The sequence below is a fragment of the Rhinolophus hipposideros genome (genome assembly GCF_964194185.1).
Source record: "Rhinolophus hipposideros genome assembly, chromosome: 19".
Taxonomy (NCBI): domain Eukaryota; kingdom Metazoa; phylum Chordata; class Mammalia; order Chiroptera; family Rhinolophidae; genus Rhinolophus; species Rhinolophus hipposideros.
In genome coordinates, this window is record NC_138065.1 from 10,397,591 (window position 1) to 10,417,148 (window position 19,558).

General features: G+C 35.5%; 1 protein-coding gene across 2 annotated transcripts in view; it reads left to right on the top strand.

Moving 5' to 3' along the window:
- Nucleotides 1–14,108, top strand: part of TRIM33 (tripartite motif containing 33) — a gene marked incomplete at its 5' end in the record, with an annotated part of 108,314 nt that extends 94,206 nt beyond the window's left edge. The window contains 8 exons of one of the 2 annotated variants that reach the window (XM_081025314.1): nt 73–136; nt 2,414–2,573; nt 3,755–4,104; nt 6,215–6,338; nt 7,559–7,633; nt 9,223–9,375; nt 10,837–10,887; nt 10,967–12,852. In XM_081025314.1, the coding sequence (XP_080881440.1) occupies nt 73–136; nt 2,414–2,573; nt 3,755–4,104; nt 6,215–6,338; nt 7,559–7,633; nt 9,223–9,375; nt 10,837–10,887; nt 10,967–11,179 (1,190 nt within the window). In that variant the 3' untranslated portion in view covers nt 11,180–12,852. Of the gene's footprint in view, nt 1–72; nt 137–2,413; nt 2,574–3,754; nt 4,105–6,214; nt 6,339–7,558; nt 7,634–9,222; nt 9,376–10,836; nt 10,888–10,966 lie in introns of both variants that reach the window. The other variant, XM_081025315.1, reaches the window with a different exon arrangement.
- Between the last annotated feature and the right edge of the window lie 5,450 nt (nt 14,109–19,558).

The following is a 19,558-nucleotide window of genomic DNA, read 5'->3' on the forward strand; positions in this document are numbered from 1 at the left end:
GAATTCTGTAACTAGTTGGACAATTCCAAATTATTATCTGTGTCAATGTTCATTTTGACTTATTGTTTGCAGGTTTATCCAATTCTCACACACCTGTGAGACCCCCTAGTACCTCTAGCACTGGCAGTCGAGGCAGGTGAGTATTACATTATTAATAGCTATATTTTTCCTTTTTACCAAGAAAAATTTCAAAGATGTATTTAAAAAAGTAGAATATTACAGTGAATTACTTTCTTTTAAATTATTTTTTTCAGTTACAGTTGACATTCAGTATTACTTTATACTGGTTTCAGGTGTACAGCGTAGTGGTTAGACAGTTACATAATTTATGTGGTGATTCCTCCCCACTCCTTCCCCCCATTAGTCTAGTACCCACCTGGCTACAGTGAACTCTTAATATACTTAACCACCCAGCTTCAACAATTTCCAAGCTATGGTCAGTTTTAATTCTTCGATACTTCTACCCATTCCTTCTTGGTCTGTATTGCTTTCAAACAAATCTCAGACATATTATTTCACTTATACTATTTCAGTATATGTAACTTAAAAGATAAGGATTAAAAATTTTATAACCACAGAACCATTATCATACTTAGCAGCTAATTCTTTAACATCAATAGCGATCCAGTTAATGTTCACATTTCCCAATTTTTCCCATAAATGCCTTAAAAAAAATGGTTTCTTTGAATCAGATTCAAAGAAGCTCTCTCCATTGCCATCAGCAGATGTGTTGAGGTCAAAATCAGTGTATTTGTTGACAAAATACATTGTTTCTCCTACAGAGTTTTGTCCATCTTGCTGTTTAAATACATTGCCTGCTGTTTTTTCTCTTACTGGTATTAAAGTCAGATTTAGGTTTGATTTGGAGGAAAGGGTGGGGGAGAGAATACTTCATTGGTGGTGGTGTGCACTTCAGCAGGGGCACACAATATCTGGTTGGTTTTGCGATAGCAAGCTTTAATGATCATTGCCTAATTCTATTAGTTAATTTTTTTACTGGTTAAAAAACGATGCATTTTAATTGATGTATTATTCCTTCTTTGTTTATTATTTTAGAGTACTTCTGTAAAGAGAAACTTTCTGTCATCAACTATTTAGTTATAGGAAAGATAGAATGAATTGATTCTTTATTTGCCTATTTTCATAATAATGAGCTGATTTCCCAGCACCCTCCAACAGTGACCAATGAGCTTTATTATTTTTAACTCTATGAACTCGTATATTTAAATATACTTTATATGATGCTTAAATATATTTTTATTGATGCTTAACGTATTTCATCTTTGGCCTGTCAGAGCTTTTAAAAGTTGGCTCCTTAGTTCTTTTGCTGTAACCCTAGTAGTCTCTGAAAGTTTCCTTGTTTCCCGTTACGAAATGATGTTCCAGGCTAGTCTTGTACACTTCCTGCCTCAGGCCTGGAATCAGCTGTTTCGCTGAGAAATCTGGTCACCCTTAGTGAGGAAATGATGCTTGGATACAATCTTCTGGGTCCGAGGGGCTCATTCCTACTGAATTGTTCATTGTTTCTTATGCCTTTTTGGTGGACAGAGCTAAGGCATGGGTGTGGGAAGAGAATGTGTGTGTTGTGTTAATATAAAATGCAATACGTGTTGACTGGTTTTTACTCTTTAAATAATTTAGTACAATGCAAGAAAGATTTGATTTAAGGTATATGAATGTTTTTTGTTTGTACATATACATGTGCATATGCATTTTGAAGACTGGTCCTTTTAAACACTTGCTTGACTTTTTAATTACACTTTAAGTACATAATCAGTACTTTTTGAAGGAAGGGGTAAATTAAGTGACAAAGGTGATCATTCTTAGTAGTAATACAGTCTTACTAGTTATTCCCTTCTCTTGCCAGTGGGTTTGCTTTGTGGTCTATGTAGAACCGATTAGTCACGTACCTGTCCTTTAGCCTATCCTTGCATTGATTCAAATAAGGACGTTTAGGGTTGTTTGTTATTCAATATCCCCTTCTCCTAATCCCCTGCCCTCAAAAGCTGAAGTAGAAATTCCTTTGAGGAGGTTTCCTGAACCACTAGTGATGTTATTTTCTTCAGATGTTTGGGGATAGAGAAGAATTGAAACTATTTTCATAGAAACAATCAGTGACATTCTATACTACTAGCCTGGTAAAAGGATTGCTTACTAGACTCCTTAAATGATTTAATATAAGTGCCTCAGACTATGAAATGTGTTTTTAAGGTCTTTTGAAAGTTGAATTTACATTTTTAAGAATTTGAAGCTAAGTTTATACTACACTTCTCTTAACATCATTATGAACTATCCTTATCGTCTACAAAGTTAATAAATTGTTCCTTTTCACGTTAATGAACATTACTTTTCATATAATTGTCTATGTACACCACAGAAACATATATGACCTTTATTTGTTGTTGTTTATTAGCTGTGGGTCGTCAGGAAGAACTGCTGAGAAGACAAGTCTTAGTTTCAAGTCTGATCAAGTGAAGGTCAAGCAAGAACCTGGGACGGAGGATGAAATATGTAGCTTTTCAGGAGCCGTGAAACAAGAAAAGACAGAGGATGGCAGGAGGAGTGCCTGCATGGTAAGGTCCCAGGGATCAGGTAGGGATTTAGTTACGAAGGTCACTTCACTGATTCTTCCATCTCTGAGTGTGCTAGACTATGGACACTTATTTATTTATTTTTCAATTTTTATGACTGCTGCAAGCCAAATACCTCTTTTTCTAACCGAACCTTTTCATCTACGTGTCAGCTGAAATTAATCAGAAAAGACTTAATTGTATTAAGGACTCATTTCAAATTATCTTTTAGTTTGTAATTGGTTATTATTTCTGCCATGATTGTAAATTGGGTTCTATCTTGTTCTGAATTTATTAATTATCTCAATAGTTATACTGAGTCTTGGGCCACAAAACGTCCTTGGCTATTTATTTTCCTGGTCCTGTAAGTTCAAGATTAAGATTAAGACATGAAGTAAGTTTATGATCAGAATGTTTTGTGGTGGGAAGATTGCCTTTGGCTTATGAATTATTAACTATTTTAGAGTTCACAAATGGAGCATTTTATAGAATTTGTAATATAGAATGAAAGAGGGCCCAAGTTCCTCTTTGTTTAGAAATTTTGATCTTGGTTTGTTTCTTCATGCCCAGGCTAATGTCTCATTTTCTATATGGCTGGTACATAGAAATTTTAACCTGGGGTATTACATATCACTGCAGCATATGTAGATTTAGAGAGCAGCAGAGTTAGCTTGAGTTTAGAGCAGTATCACCTATTCATTCACAACTTGGTTTTGAAAGTACCCCCCAAAAAACTGGGTAAAAGATCATTTTTACATCGTCACAATCTTCTACATTCATAGAATGACAAGTGGGCAGAAGAATATTTCAGAATGCTTCTCAAAAGCTATATGCAACAGATTCTTGAGTGAAAAATAACATACCATAGTTAGTTCTTTGTAGGAAAAAGCATAGCCCTGTGCTCACTTTCCAATCAGATTTCCAATCAGTTTAATTTATTTACTATCTGAGTGAACCAATATCAGGGAGACTGTTCCCTAATATCATAAGTTACCATGCCTAAATAATTTTGGAGTTAATTTTATTCCTTTATGTCACTGATGTGATTTCCCAAATATTTTTAAGTTAGTTCACTATAACTGTATACATGTTGACTTAAGTTTTAAATAGAATGTACACACACACACACTGCAAACAATAATGATTAGGTGATTTTTCAAGAATGTGACCTTGTTTTGTTTCAGTTGAGCAGCCCTGAGAGTAGCTTGACACCACCGCTCTCAACCAACCTGCATCTAGAGAGTGAGTTGGATGCATTAGCAAGCCTGGAAAACCATGTGAAAACTGAACCTACAGATACAAACGAAAGCTGCAAACAGTCAGGGCTTAGCAGCCTTGTTAATGGGAAGTCCTCAGTTCGAAGCCTCATGCACAGGTCGTCAAGAATTGGAGGGGATGGCAGCAGCAAAGATGACGACCCCAATGAAGACTGGTGTGCTGTCTGCCAAAACGGAGGGGATCTCTTGTGCTGTGAAAAATGTCCAAAGGTCTTTCATCTAACTTGTCATGTTCCAACACTGCTTAGCTTTCCAAGGTACTAGTGAAATAATTGATTTTTTGTTGTTTAATTTTTATAAGCTAAAAATACAAGGTTATTCAGGGCAGATGGCCTTCTCAACCAATGTGTACGTAGTATTTCTATAAAATAGGGAGGCTATCATTCCTTTTGGTATTACCTTCTAGAGACACTAACAGCTGAATGATAAAATATGTAAGATCTAAGGAGTGCGTTAATGTTAAAAAAAAATAGACCATTTCCTCACCATCAGTTTATATTTAATGTGAACAGATTAGATAAAACTAAATTATGGGGGGCAACGTACTGGGATTTTGGAGAAAGTTAGTAGATTTCCTCTTGAGACTGGATTTTGTTAATCTATTGCCATCAATTATAATAGGGTCTGCAATTTTATTTATACTCTTCAGTTTTATGGCAATTTTATTGGATCTTGCCCAAAATTTACTTTTTAATGTTTGAAGGCTCTCAAAAGTCATTTTAAAGAAAAACAAGTACTTTGTGAAATGTTTTCAGTGTCTTGGATTTTTTGAGAAATAGTTTCCTCTTGACCAGTAGAAACAGTTAACTGGGAGGGCCCACCTGAAGCCCTGTTGAAGATTTTTCAGACGTTCCCTTGATCATCTAGTTGGAATGTCTTTCGGTCATTAACTTTGGACAGTTACTGAATTCCTTATTTAAAAGCGAAGAATTTTGGAGATAAAGATAAAGAAAGATTCGGGGGAAAAAAGAGCACTGTCCCCAGGCAGTTTGACCCCATGGCAGCTAAATCTGGTTTCAAGCATTAAAACATTGGTTGGAGAACACCCACGGCAGGCCGATATACCTGCAGCTAATGCAGTGGAGCAAATGTGGGGGGCCGGGTTACAGAGCTTGTAGTCTGGCTGTAACTCTATAGTGCACTAACTTCGCTTGGGCAGTGTGCTGATTTTCAGAGATTAATTAGTGTGTTTTAGAAGAGTTTTTACTTTCTTCCATTTAATATTTTATGTTCACACAATTTCATTGCCAGTTGATTTCAGAGACCATAAAATAGTCATACATCTTCCTTCCTCCTTCCCCAACCCTTACCCCACACTTTTTTTTTAAGTGAAAGTAAGTGTCCTTGGGAAAAACCCAGCTTCTTTTCTGCCTATAGATAAAATTTTTACATTTCCTCTCAGATTTCTGAGAAGCAATGATTATACTTGAATAATGCTACTCTTTTTGAAAAATTCAGCATTTTGGATTTGAAAAATGGTGGATACATAAATGGTGCCAGAATATTTTTCTGAAGAATTGTGATTCTTACCTAAATCTTAGGAAGCAGAGTCATTTGCCAGAGATGCAATAAGGGCCTTGTTTTTCTTTACTCTTTTAGAAAAGAAAAGCATGGACATTGTGGTCTTGAAATTAAAGCTTGTTTTTCTTCTTTTAATAGTAACACATTTGCTGGAACGTTAGAATTTTACCATTGAATACTTTCCCTCAAAGGAAGAGGCTTTGGAAGGAATTGAAACTGTTGACACACATTAGTATAATCCTTAGATTTAGAATTTTATATATGGTGGGGGCTGGAGAATGAATGTGAATGAATCATATTGGAGTTTACAGTTTGATAGAAATCTTGATGTAAACAAACTAGACTGAGCAGATTTAAAGATATGGGGTGCACTTGCATGTGCTTACATGTACAGGTCTGGGTGTGTTCGAGGCTTCCGACTGCCATGAAAATTGTTTTGTTTTTGGCATGTTGAATATATGCCAGAGAACAGTCCATGATACCTGAGAAATCCATGTCCTGTACTCTTGTTCGTGAATATGGGGTTATTGTGATTACTGGGATCTGAGAACTGTTCTGATTCTGCAAGTAGTGATCATTAACTTTGTGCTATGAGGAGACCCCCTTTGAATGCCGAGGTACTGGTTTTATATTGCTTTCCAGATGAAGATGAAGACTAACTGGGAAAAGTTTTGGGAAGTTTTTATCACACAACTTCACTTTATGACATTTTTCAAGAACAAAACCTCCTTTCCCCCCTGAAAAAAAAAAAGGAAAGAAAAGAAAAATTGGAGACTTAACCTCTAGGTGATTAGCTTCCTAGAGCAGGTTTTGTTATAAGGACTAATTGCCTGTTTCCCTTTTTAGTGGGGACTGGATATGCACATTTTGCAGAGATATTGGGAAACCAGAAGTTGAATATGATTGTGATAATTTGCAACATAGTAAGAAGGGGAAAACTGCACAGGGGTTAAGCCCTGTGGACCAAAGGGTAAGTGGCAGATAAGTTGATGTATTATTAAGAATTCTGTAGTTGTCTGGCTACACGGTTTTGTTTTTCAGTGTAATATACACGTAACCTGATAAATTTTTATTTTTAAATTTCACCATCTAGTGGTATATTGATGATTTGTGAAATCTTTATCTCTAGCCCTCTCTGCTTGACTCTTATATTCAGCTTTCTGATACTTAACATGTCCCAACCACAATCTTGATGTCTCATCATCTCCTTCAAAAAGCAAAAGCAATAGACAAGCAAATAATGCATAAAAAACTGCACTCCTCACCCAGTATTTTACATCATGAAATTATAACACTGTTTATTTCTATTGCCGAAGCCAGAAATCAGTTTGAAATAAAAGAATCAGGAATGACTATAAATGCCCTTTTCTTACTTTCCCTCACCACTGCCTTCTGAGACAGCTACAATAGGTTTTCATCTGCACAACTGTGATAATCTCTTTACTGGGCTCCCTGATTCTACTCTTGCCCTCTTACAATCCATTTTCTGTACTTAAAAAAAAAATGTAAACAAACCTGTCACTTCCTTGCTTAAAATCCTCTAATAGCATCTCATCATAAAAATAAACTCCAAAATCCTCTCCTTCACTCAGATGAGTGCACAAATTTAATATTAAAAGAACTTTAAGTAAGTGGAAACTATAAATGTAAAATGCATTTCAATTTATTCTGATTGTGTAAAATGTTTCTAGAATTGGATTGAGAAGACGCAGATAGTTTTTATTTAATTTCGAACCTGAATGGAATCATTTCAAGAAAGGGAATAATGACATGTGTCCTGCCTGCCTCGGAATTACAATGAGCAGCAACAGTAATATTTTATATAGATTACTGGGTAATTTATAAATTGTTGTACAAAATGCTGTTGGTTTCCTGACTCCTTTCCATGTGTATATATAGTTAATAGGGGATAAATTACCCTAGTTATCAGGTAAGAACAAAGGCAGTCTGTTTTTGATAAGTTCATTTAAAGTAGAATGGAAGATAGTCTCAAAACTAAGTGGGAAAGAAGGCTGTCTTCTTTGGGTATATGTTCAGTTAGATAGCTACTATGTTGGAGGAGGCTTTCGCTCAGTTTGTTGTACTAATGCTTTATAGTGATAAAGTTCTCATTCTCAAGAATATTGTATTAAGTGGAAAAACTTATTCGGAAAAACTTATTCCGGGTTTTCCTTTCCTTTCTTGGCCCAGAAATGTGAACGTCTTCTGCTTTACCTCTATTGCCATGAATTAAGTATTGAGTTCCAGGAGCCAGTTCCTGCTTCGGTGAGTTGATTACCTTAGTACCTCCCTGGTGGAGAAGACTGAGGCTCTGGCCTTAGATTGCTGTGTCTGTTAAACCTGAGACTTCTTGCAGAATCTCCTCAGCACCTCCAAGGCTCACGTTTTCTTTCCTAATACTGTTGCTTCCCTCGTTGCATTATTTTGCAAATATATATATTATATATATTCTATCTATGTCATAACCTGTGTAAAATGTTTTAGCATAGTACATGATAACATTGTATGTACTTCTTATTAATCAGAAATTTTATTAGGGAGAATTGGATGTGAGATTCACTTGACAATGGCAGTTTGTTTTTAAAGATTTTCTTGCGGTGATGAAAATGTACTTGCTCTTTTACTTTTAAGATGGACATAAGGGATTCAGGTATAATGGAAACAGTCTTGAACCTAAGAGTCTGATGACAACTTTTTCTTTTACTTCTGCCATTCACCAGCCTTATAACTTCGGGAAAATTACTGTTTTATCTGTACATGAGAGTATTGGACTAAACTGTTTTTAAGATTCTAGTTCTGTGATTCTAGGCTCTGTACCTTGTGGAGGAAACAATTTGTGTAAGTATTAATTTGAATAAAAGGGTAAAATTGAATCTTACACCGGCTCTGCCTTCCTCAGCCCTCTTTTACGAGTAGCCAAGGCTAACGACGGGCCGTGGGGAAACTTTGGAAGTCGGTGCTCTTTGTTTATCTTAAAGGGGACTTCTGTAAGGAGTAAAGTCTCTAAAGTTCCGTAGTAAAAGAAATGCAAGAGGTGCTCAGTGCATCATACATGGGATGAGAATATGCTACACACATTTTATTTGCTAGCCATCAGTTGTTGAATTAAGATCTTACTGAATACCAGGTCTGTTGTGGAATATTAAGTAGTAGAGTTATTTACACAAGAAGCTGTTTTGTGCAAATAGTAGTCATCTGAAATTAGGAAGTCTGTGTTGTCTTTACGTTTAGGGACTTTACAGTAGAAAATGATGTTCATATATTTCCTGAACTATTTAAATAGCTTCTCTATGTGCAGTTATTTCCCAAGGATGCAAATTTTTTGGCCGAGTAGGGACCAGAACTTCCCAGCATGATCACTAAATGGTTAATAAGTTCTCTCTTGTGTTTTTACAGTCTTCCCTTGTTTTTCTGTTCAGAGTACTTTGTGATACCAGGTTATATCCTCCAAAAGACATCATATTCTAATAGTAGTACATTTTGTAATTATTATTTTATTTTTTTTAAAAACTTCATGAATCATAAAATTCTGATGAGCCACATGTGTCCTTAACTCTAGTGGTTGGCTATCCTTGCTCATTGTTTTCTTTCCAACTCTACTCATTAAAGATAGAACTTAGGGGCCTTCACTATCATGGAGACTTCCATATATTCTGAATTTGATTTGATTTTTGTGATATGATTGGGGCAGAAGATTTAAAGTACATTCACTATGCATATATATACTCAGAGTTTGCAAGCAGCTGGCTCAATAATCAACACATTTTTTTTCTAAAATTAATACACATTTTCAAATTAATCAGTTTAGCATTTTTGGAGAATCCTTATCTAGCCTTATGTATTTGTTTCTTTAGATACCAAACTACTATAAAATTATAAAGAAACCAATGGATTTATCCACCGTGAAAAAGAAGCTGCAGAAAAAACATTCCCAACACTACCAAATCCCAGACGACTTTGTGGCTGATGTCCGTTTGATCTTCAAGAACTGTGAAAGGTTTAATGAAGTATGTTAGCTTCCAAACTATAGAATTTTGGATTATTAGTGTTTGTTTGTTTGCTTGCTTGTTTCGTTTTTTGGATTTTGCTTTTCCTGGCAAGACATTTTTCTAATTTGATTTAAAAAGGGTTTTTTTTCTGCTTCAGTTCTGTCAAAGTAAAATTTGCATCTACAGCTCAGAAGAAGGAAGTTTACTGTGTACAATTTGAAGTATATACTTAAATATAATATGTTAAGAACATTATTGAATATCCCTTCCTGAACAAGTTGAGGATGAAGATAAGTATAGAAAGAAGCCTGTACTTAAGTATATTTTGTGAGAAATGATTATAAACAGCCTACATTTAGGTTACATTTAGGAAAGGCATTTGTACCAGTCTTCTTTGATTCTTATTGACCTATAAATATAGACCCTTAAAATCATAAGCTAATCTCTGGTGGCCTACTTTGAATAGTAGCCCAGAGGATAAAATGTTGTTTTCTCACCTCAGCAGTACGATTCTCTTTAACTTTAGTTATGTGGTGTGTTTTTTTTTTGAGGACAAGGATGGGCTATCCATACCTTGAAAAGAAATGTGATATGTACTTCCTTCAGGGAAATAATTACAGTTACCTTTGGGAAAAGTCAAGTCTCAAAGGAAGATTTGTTAAGGAAGATTTTCATTATTGTAGAAAGAAAATGGAATTGGATGAGAATCCATAAAACCTTGAGAAAGATTAATACTAAAATTTCTTCTTTATTGCTGATGAAATTTGGGTGCCATATGAGTATTACTAAAATAAATTCCATTGAATCATTTGAAGTATACTCAGCTGCCTCTGGAAGCATCCAGGTGATTTTTTACATTAAAAAAAAGTTTATATTAGGTGAAAAGTCTAGTCACCTTTATAGCAAGCAGTATGCCACCGAGAACAGAGTAAAACTTCACTCGAAGTTAAATTAATACAGTCCCAAGTATTTTGTCTTATTTTCTAATCCTCTTAGATTATTTTCAAATAAATATGCTTTCATGAGCTATAGATAACATTTTCCAGGAAGAAAATCCATTTTATCTGCTATAGTGATAGTTAAGTGATTTATGATTAACAAATTGCCATACAAATGGAATTCTGATTAAGTGGTTTGTTGAAAGTTTGACAGATTTTTAAAAGCAATATTTCTTATATTATTCGTTTCACAAATATTTTTCTCTTAGATTGATGTGTTCAGACCAATTTCTATTCAGATTGACCTCACTAATTCAGAATTGAGACAATTATTGAGGTTTCACAGTAGCTTTAGTAACAGAACTTTGTAAAGAAAGTGATTCCATGTTCTGTAGAATTTGAGAAAGCATTTATAATCTGGTCATAGCAATTTGTTCTCCCTAGTGTGGCTGACTTTCATTGCCAATCCTATGCAGTCTCATAACTTTAGAAAGGATTATAATTTCCCTTTTTTTTTTTTTGACTCTGGTATCCTTTTTAGATGATGAGAGTTGTTCAAGTTTATGCAGAAACACAAGAGATTAATTTGAAGGTAAGCTTTTCAGACCATGCAAACTTGGTGAAGGAATATGCATTACCAATAGGTGAATATCCCTATCTTTTGCTTGCAGGCTGATTCAGAAGTAGCTCAGGCAGGGAAAGCAGTTGCATTGTACTTTGAAGATAAACTCACAGAGATCTACTCAGACAGGACCTTCGCACCTTTGCCCGAGTTTGAGCAGGAAGAGGATGATGGTGAGGTAACTGAGGACTCTGACGAAGACTTTATACAGCCCCGCAGAAAACGCCTAAAGTCAGACGAGAGACCGTTACATATAAAGTAAAATGACATGGACTTAAAGCAATTGTTTTAAAAGAGAGACAGACAAGAAGTACACTTTAAGTGTTGCTGGAATATCCTGCTTACAGTGGGCACCTTCTTGAAGAAGCTGATAGCTTTTACACAGTATTAGGTTGAAATCATGGACAGAAAACATGCTTGTCAAGAAAAGGGGAGAGAACTCTATTTACAACTTTAAAAGTAAAAATAAAAAGCAAAAATGAAATGATTTGAAGATTTCTGTTACTAATGAGGATAGTTCTGTTAGAATTGGCAGGCATTTGTGACTGTGGTACCGGTGGTGCAGGATGCTGGGTACGGTAATTCCCAAGGGTCATGTCGCTTGATCAATTGTCTTTCTGGATCAGAACGCAGTTATTAAACAACTTTTATGCCGCCCCCTCCGCGCACTTCCATACTGGCTGGTTTTCTAGTGAAAGTTACTGAGATTCCACTTTGGTATCAATGCAGATGTGCATTGAATCATCATCCCCTTATATTTTTTTCTCATTTGGATTCTGTTGGGCCTTAGTTTTTATGTTGGTTTAGAGAACTCAACAGTAGTTTTGTTTTCTATTTATATTTGGAGTCTCAGAAACACGACCCGTGATCCTCATTTAATCAACTTTAATGATGTACTGAAATAAGGTAACTTTCCAGTAGCAGATCACACAGTAGTCATTTCCAGAAAACACGTCCACAGAATTGCACCTCCCCGTCAAATCATCGGATCAGGAAAGGCAGAATGTTTGTTTCAAAATTAACCTAGTTTTCTGTACATTTAAATTTGATTGAGAAGGTAACAACTGGCTCTTATCCAGTCTTCCTTCATAGCAGTTTTCTGATAGACCGCTATTGGCAAACAGTAATCTGTCAACTACCAAATGTGTAAAATTTTCTGTATTTCACTTTGTCTTATTTGTAAATAGTGAACTAAAACTCTTGGCAGATCAGCAACATTTGCTGAGCCTGTTTTTTAAGCTAATGTGTATTCTTACTAATGTTCCTATCAAGAATGGATTTGTAATATATGCTGTCTATTTCTAATGTTCACATTCATATTTTGAGGTTCTATCTTATTTTAATAGAGAACAGACTTCTCAGAAAATCTTCAGAAGCAGCTTATTATTAAAATATCAAAATACTGAAATAAACCCGGTGGGGTTAGATTACTCATCGTCCACCAAGTGGGACATTTGCATGGACTGGGGGCTAAAAGGACTTAGAAGACACCTGTAAGTAAATCCTGAAAATGAGCCAATCCCCACTTGAATGGTTACTAGAGTAAACCCACCTTCATGACCCTGATTTCAGCACCTGACGCAGATCAACCACCCTGGCTCTGTGTCATTTTTCTTCTCTTTCTTTGTGATGCTCATATCCAAGATGTGTGTTCTAGACTGTGTACAGGCTTCCCTTTTGTTGAATTAAAGATTTTAGTCCTACTTTTGTATGGACACACTAGACTATACAGTGACCAAAATAGAAGACTCGCCATTAGGTATTTTTCAGACGTCAGCAGATTTGTGGCAACTCGTTTGCCTTTTCAAAAAATCAGCATAAGCAGTTCAGACGGTAGACTACTCAGAAAAAAATTATTTGATATAATTGTCTAAGAGGTAAATATTTTTTAGTGCATATTAAATCAAATAAAGTGCTCTAAAGAAATGATTATGCAAATTCCTTTGGGTTGTTTTTTTCTTAACGGGTGGTGGGGGTAAACATGAATATGGTTCAGGCCTTCTGGTGGTACGTTTAAACAGCAGTGATTCTGGCATTGCTGTTGCCGTATTTCATCCTGTAGCTGCCTTTTTGCATCTCTTTCAGTTTTGTTGTAAGTTAAACTTAAAAACATACCAGACTGTTTTATCACTCAAATTTCAAGTTATTAAGGAGAGTTTCTTATAAGAGGGAGAAAATTATATAAAAATGCTTTTATGTGTGCTCATTTCCTTTTTTCCTACAACATTCATGATTTCCATTTATTAGGTGACGTCTAAGAGCACATTTTTGGAACATGATGAGTAGCAGGATAGCTTCATTTTGTCAAGTTACTGAGTTCTGATATTTTATACTTACTTGCTCTTCATATGAATTCTTTCATGATTCTTAGACAATAAGTCATATATAAGTTCTACCAACGGGGGGCAAAATTTTAAGTAAATATTTCTCAGTATTGGGGCCTTCTCAGAATTTGGGGGTGGTGGGTGGAGGTTTTTTTGTTTGTTTGTTTCGTTTTTTTCTTTGTTTTAATAAGATTAGTTCTTAAAAAGCCACTTTATTTCAACATTTAATAGGCTCCATTTCTATTAGCAGAAGATAATTCATACTGCTGAGGCATTACCATTAATTAATAGCTATCACGCCATTATTACATGAGTGTGTTCACTTTAGATGTCTTTTAAAGTGTTTTTTTTCCCCTTGCACATTGATCGCTGTTTCTAAGCTGATCTCTTTGGGACTGTCTACTGTGACTGTTAAAAGTATAAAAACTTAAATTGATGTCCAACTACCTTACATGTTTTACTATTTATGTTTTAAAAAGACAAACATTGGATATCAGTTTCTGAAGGCAGTTTGTTTTGATACTCTCGCATTTGTATTCCTGGTTATAAGGCAGTATTTTAGATTTAGAGATGTTAATGTTTCCTTAAAAGCTTGCAAAGTTTTTGCCACATTTCAGTTTGTATCTCCCATCAGAACACAGAGAACAAAGTGTCCTTCAGTCTGTTCCTCTGGCCTAAATTTGTAGTTTTTCCCCCGCTCTTCGCTGAGCTGATTCACTGGGTGAAGGAGTTGCGTTGCAAGGTGAAATGTGTGCGTGTTCCAAAGTGTGATTAGAGTGTAAGGTCGTGCGCTCTATGGAAACATCAAATCTTTACCATGGAGAAATGATAAGGCATTGGATCTACTATTAAAATGATCCTTTTTAGAATCAACAAGGTACTTTCTGACTTCTTTTTCTTATATAAGGGAATTTTAAATAGATTTTAATGTTAATTCTCACTTTTTGTTGTAACAGATTTTAAACTTTTTGGTTAATCCAAAGAAAACATGTTTTTAAATAGAGGGAAAAGGTTTATCAATTACCTCAGCAGGTATCCTGCCATGTAATTATTAGTGATTAGTGTTAATAAGTCAATAGATTTAGGTCTTCTGACTGTGCCCTTGGATTGTGGCCCACCGTACAAGGATGTCATTAAACAGTCTCTCAGTATCCAAAATGGGAGTAGATGCTGTCGCCCCCTCTCCCTTGACCTTTTAAGTCCCTTACCCACTGCCACTCACATAGAACACGTGAAGTACAAAAGTCTCATTTCTTGTTGAAGTTAGCCCTGCTTATTTGCATAATCTGCATTGGATCGGTGAGTAGTTTTTATAAACTCTACTCACTCTAACTCCCCTAATTTTAATTAAAAACAATCAAGTTCTTAATTCATATCATGAATTCTTCATTCATACCTGTTATGTGAATAATCTGCTGGAGGTGACTCAAGGTTTTCAAGGCGTATCACGGTTTGATCATGCTCTGGACCTGGGTGTTTTATTTCTCCCGCAGTTGTCTCCTTGACGAAGCAATAACACTGCTTTAAATCTGTGGCCTGCGCGTGTCATGATCCTCTCCCGGACGGTGATTTTATGGGAAAGTTTGTATGCATATCACCCAGTTTATCTTTTAAAAATTAAGAAAACTAAATGTGTGCTGGAGCTAATGACAATATATTGTGGCATTTTATTTTAAAAATTGGGGAAAGTTGCATATTTTTTTAAAAGTAGGTGTTTGAGTAAAAAAATTGAAGGTACTTTTTTAAGAAAAAAAATTTATATGCCACAGTTTACAAAGACATTTCAAGATTTCAAATGTCTTGAAATCCCATTACTCTGGGATATAATGGTTTCTTTTACTTGCTGAAAATGCATGTGTAGCATTCCTTCCATCTTAGGTCCTTGTGTTTGCCTTCGTGGTCTTTTATATATTTTTTTATTGTATTTGAAAAACAAAATTATCTTCAAAAATCAGTCAGTTTAGATATATTTGTCATTAACTACAAAGTGTACAAAATTAAGTTTAGCCCTTTTCTAGCAAGTGATCTTCAAAATTAAAAATGCTGTTCTTTTAAATGCACCAAATTTATATGTGGGAAGGCACTGAAATAATTTTCTAAGTGCCACTGTAATACTCCCTTTCAAGTGTGGCCTAAATTTTGATCTTGAGAATGAAACGCATGTCTGTTCCTGGTCTGAAAAATATAGGCATTTACTATGTTTTAAGTTCACAGTGAAACATGTATATAAGCCTATAAAACAAGATTTGTGCAATCTGAAAGCCTGTTAATTTTCTATGTAGACGTACTGACACACGAAAGGGTTAAATTCACAGCGTTACTCATTCCTTGCTTACAGTATTTCAACTGGTCTCCCCCATTATTAATTATTATTATTATTATTATTACTACTACTACTACTACAACTACTATTATTTTTGCACATGGTTAACTACCCTTCAATATGATTCTTAAAGAAAAAGTGCTGTTTCTGTGGTATTGTATTCTCTAAATAATCATATTTAATTTTTTAAAACAAGGTTGCAGTTTCTAATTGTTCCGTTCCTGTGTTTTTTGCTGGTGTGTAATAAACGCAAGTTTTTTTTCTCATGGTTATTTAATACATTAGCTGCCTGTAAATATTTCCTGTTATAATGCTCTGGAATGTGTTGTAGAAGTTGTATTAGATTAGTTTAAAGCCTTGTTTGAAAGCCACATTGTTTTGGTTATTTCTATTAAATTAGAAAATTGAAAAAGTTTTCAAATGAATTTCCTTTTTTTTTTCCTCTTTGAGCTGAGACTTAATCATTTCAATTTATTTTTAAAACATTTGCACCACGTACCAGGCACTGGAAATGTAGTAGTGAACCAGCTAAAATACAGTCCCTGCTCTCGCAAGTGTTGAGCCTCTTTATGAAAGTGATGAGTGCTATGACGGGATTAGCTCAGATAGAGTAGGGACCCGATGAAAGGTACCCCTAACTTTGTTGGTCAGGGAAGTGATCTCTTTCACTCATAAAAGATAGGACAGTGGTCCAGGCAAAGAGAGGGAAAAGTGAATAAAATATACAGAAGCCTAAAAATGGAGGAGAACATGTATGCATTTCAGGACCTGACAAGTTCAGTTTGGCTGGCATGGAGTTTAAGCTGGAACACTAAAGTGCTAAGCTGGAGAACTGAGGGGGCTCCGTTTCAAGCATAGTGTCTTGAAAGTCACCTTCAAGTGTTTTGGGCTTACACTGAGGGCACCGAGGAGCTCCGAAAGAATTGGAAGCAGGATGCAGCTTGGAGAGCTAACATAATCAGTTGCCTTTTGGAAAGATCCTTTTCACTGTGAAGAATGGGTTACGGAGAATATTGGAAGTGGAGAGGCAGTGTAGTCTGTGAGTAATCCAGGTGAGCCCTAAATTAGCTGTCCATCAGTATCGATGGAAAATAACAGTCAAATTTTAGAGCGATTTCAAAAGTAAAATAGACCAATAATTGAGCTCAGGGGGTTGCCTGTGGCACATTTTATTTTGTATGACACCTATTAAAATACAGAGGGGAGACGGGAATAGATGTGAGTGGAGGGGAGAGTGCAGTTTGGGGATATGCTAAGTATTAAGGTGCCTATGGCAACTTCTGCAGGTGTCCATGGCTCTGATGCGCATATGGATTCCTGAGCTACAGATGAAGCCTGTAAGACTCATCAGGAATCATGTCTGTGTTATTCATCACTGAATATGCCTAGCACGTGGTTGGCATTCAGTAAAGCACTGTCAGCGGTGAGCCACCAGCATAATGGTTGGTAACTAAAACAATGTAAGAGTATGATGATTGTCTCGGAAATTTATAGAATGAGAAGAATAGAATACTTACTATAGCAGAGGAAACCATATTTAAGGAGTAGGAAAAAGAGATTCCACAGGTGACTGGATTAAGTCATGGAACAAGAGAAAAAGGTCTTAAGAAGGGGTGTGAGGAATCAGTGATACCACGTGTTAGAGCAAGAGATGAAGTAATAGTAAAGGGGGCATTGTAGCATATAGAAGCCATAAATGACCTCGATCAGAGCTCTTCCATTTTGAGCAGCAGCGAGAGTACAGTGAGTTAAGTGAATGATTGAGTGTAGACTGGTTTTTTCAAGAAATTTGACTTTTATTTTTCTCTAGGTTATACAAAACATATGGCCATGAATAACTAAGTAAAATAACCGAATGGTACTTCCAAATTATCTTTCTAGATACATTTTGTGTAGTGGGAAAAGCATGGGTTTTTAGTGGGAAAAGCATGGGTTTTGAACCTTTTGGTTTGAAGTGGTAAACAGGTTTACCAGTTACCTGTATGAACTCTGAGTTTCACTTGGATTGTTTGTGAAAAGAGGGTAGTCATAGCCAGCTCATTGAATTAATATAGACACGCGATCATTTATAGCACAAGGTTGACACACGTAAGCTCTCAACAAGCAGTTTCATTTCTCCTATTTTCTCTTCCTATTTCCATTTAAAAGGGGCAGGTTAGAAATTTAATTTTTCCCTTTTTTATTGAGAAGTAAGAAAAGACTTCAGTCCCCAAGACTTTTCAATCTATCCTTTATTCATATATTTTACGTGTTCTTCACTAATTTAATTGATCCTTAGATTTCTAGACCCCAACAAACACTCATGTTAAGTTCTAGATTTCTAGGGATTAATTTCAAAAATGAATTGATAGGATACAGCACCTGATACAAGGTTTTTGTCTCAAGCTTCCCTTTTTCATATTACCTGGCCTCAGGTAGTGGTAACTATAGCACTATTCTTTCATTTGTAAAGATGTTACTATTGGTGATTTGGAAAGGCAATACATAGGGACATCTGGTTCTGATAACATGGCTGACTGCATGCCTTGAGGAATTCTCCTGATGGCACAAAACATTTGAAATGATGGATAAGATTCATTTAAAAATTTTTTAAAAATATATTGCTGAGCTAGCAAAGAAGAAAAGTACTCAAAGCTTCATGCACCCTATCACCTATAGCATTTTTACCAAAACTATTTGACCTGAATTCAATCATGTGAAATAGACAAAAGTGGAATGTAGGACATTTACAGAGACACCTAATGTGACTTCTTGAAGTAACTTGTGTAAAACAAACATGCAATACATGAACTTAGATTTGATGTTGAATTAAACCCAGCCATTAAGGACATTTTAGGGACATCTGTGGAAATTGGTATATGAACTCTTAAGTGATAATGAAATGTTTAATTTTCTTAGGTGTGATAATGGATTTGTGCTTATATAGGAGAATGACCTTTTTCTTAGGTGTGTGCTGAAATACCTAGAAAGAAAGGGTCATTCTGTTATTTTGAAATGGCTAGGCAAAATGTGTGTTTATGTATGTAGGATATATGTGAGACAGTGCAAATGTGGCAGAATTAACAACTGGTGAATTCTAGTGAAAGGTTTTTGTTGTTTCAAATTTTTGGAGACTTTGACATTTTCAAAATAAGGTTTAGTGGGGGGGGGGACTAAAAGGCATGAATTCGGAGAAGTGTTAAAGAGGATGAGGGCTCTGCCAATCCTTGTGTTCTAAAGGTTTTGGAATGGGCTAAGCTTTGACAGGGAGATAAACCTTAGGGCTAACATCAGTGTGACATCACTGTGAGATACTCTTCCAAAACCCAGGATCCAGTCAGTGAAACAATGAACCAGGATACCCTACCTCAGAAAGAGGAGAGAAAGAAAACTGGGTGGAAGGGAGAAAAAAAATTATTCACAAGCTGACACTTAAAACAATTTTGGAACCAGACTCCTACTTACTACCCATGTGATCAGAAAAAGTAAGAATTTAAAATGGTTTCAGGTTAGAAGTGATTTTCAGGCGTTTAACCGAAATAGGTTAATACTCTCTTAAAAGAAAGGACTTTTTAAATCCAATCTCAAAGAATTTTCATAGGTAGTGTTCCCATGATCTTGGAGTCATATTCAACAGAATCTGACCTACAATGACTGTAGATACTGGAATTATTGGATGAGTATTCAAAAACACATTAAAAAGAAATTTTAACATCTCTAAAATTGGGATAGCATTGTAATATTATATTGGCTATGTTAGTGGTACAAAACATGGTATGTCTTTCAATACTTGATGGTTTAGAGTCAATGAAATATGGATAAGGAATACAAGAGAATATAAAAAAATTAGGAATGAACAAGAGACTATTAAAAATAGTGGAAGTGGGGAAATAATAAGCGCATGCGTGGGAAGACAAATGACCAGTCAGATTTGTTGCTAGCAGACCTGCCTTACAAAAAATACTAAAAGAAGAGTTCAGGTAGAAAGCAAGTGACACCATGTAGTAAATTGAAT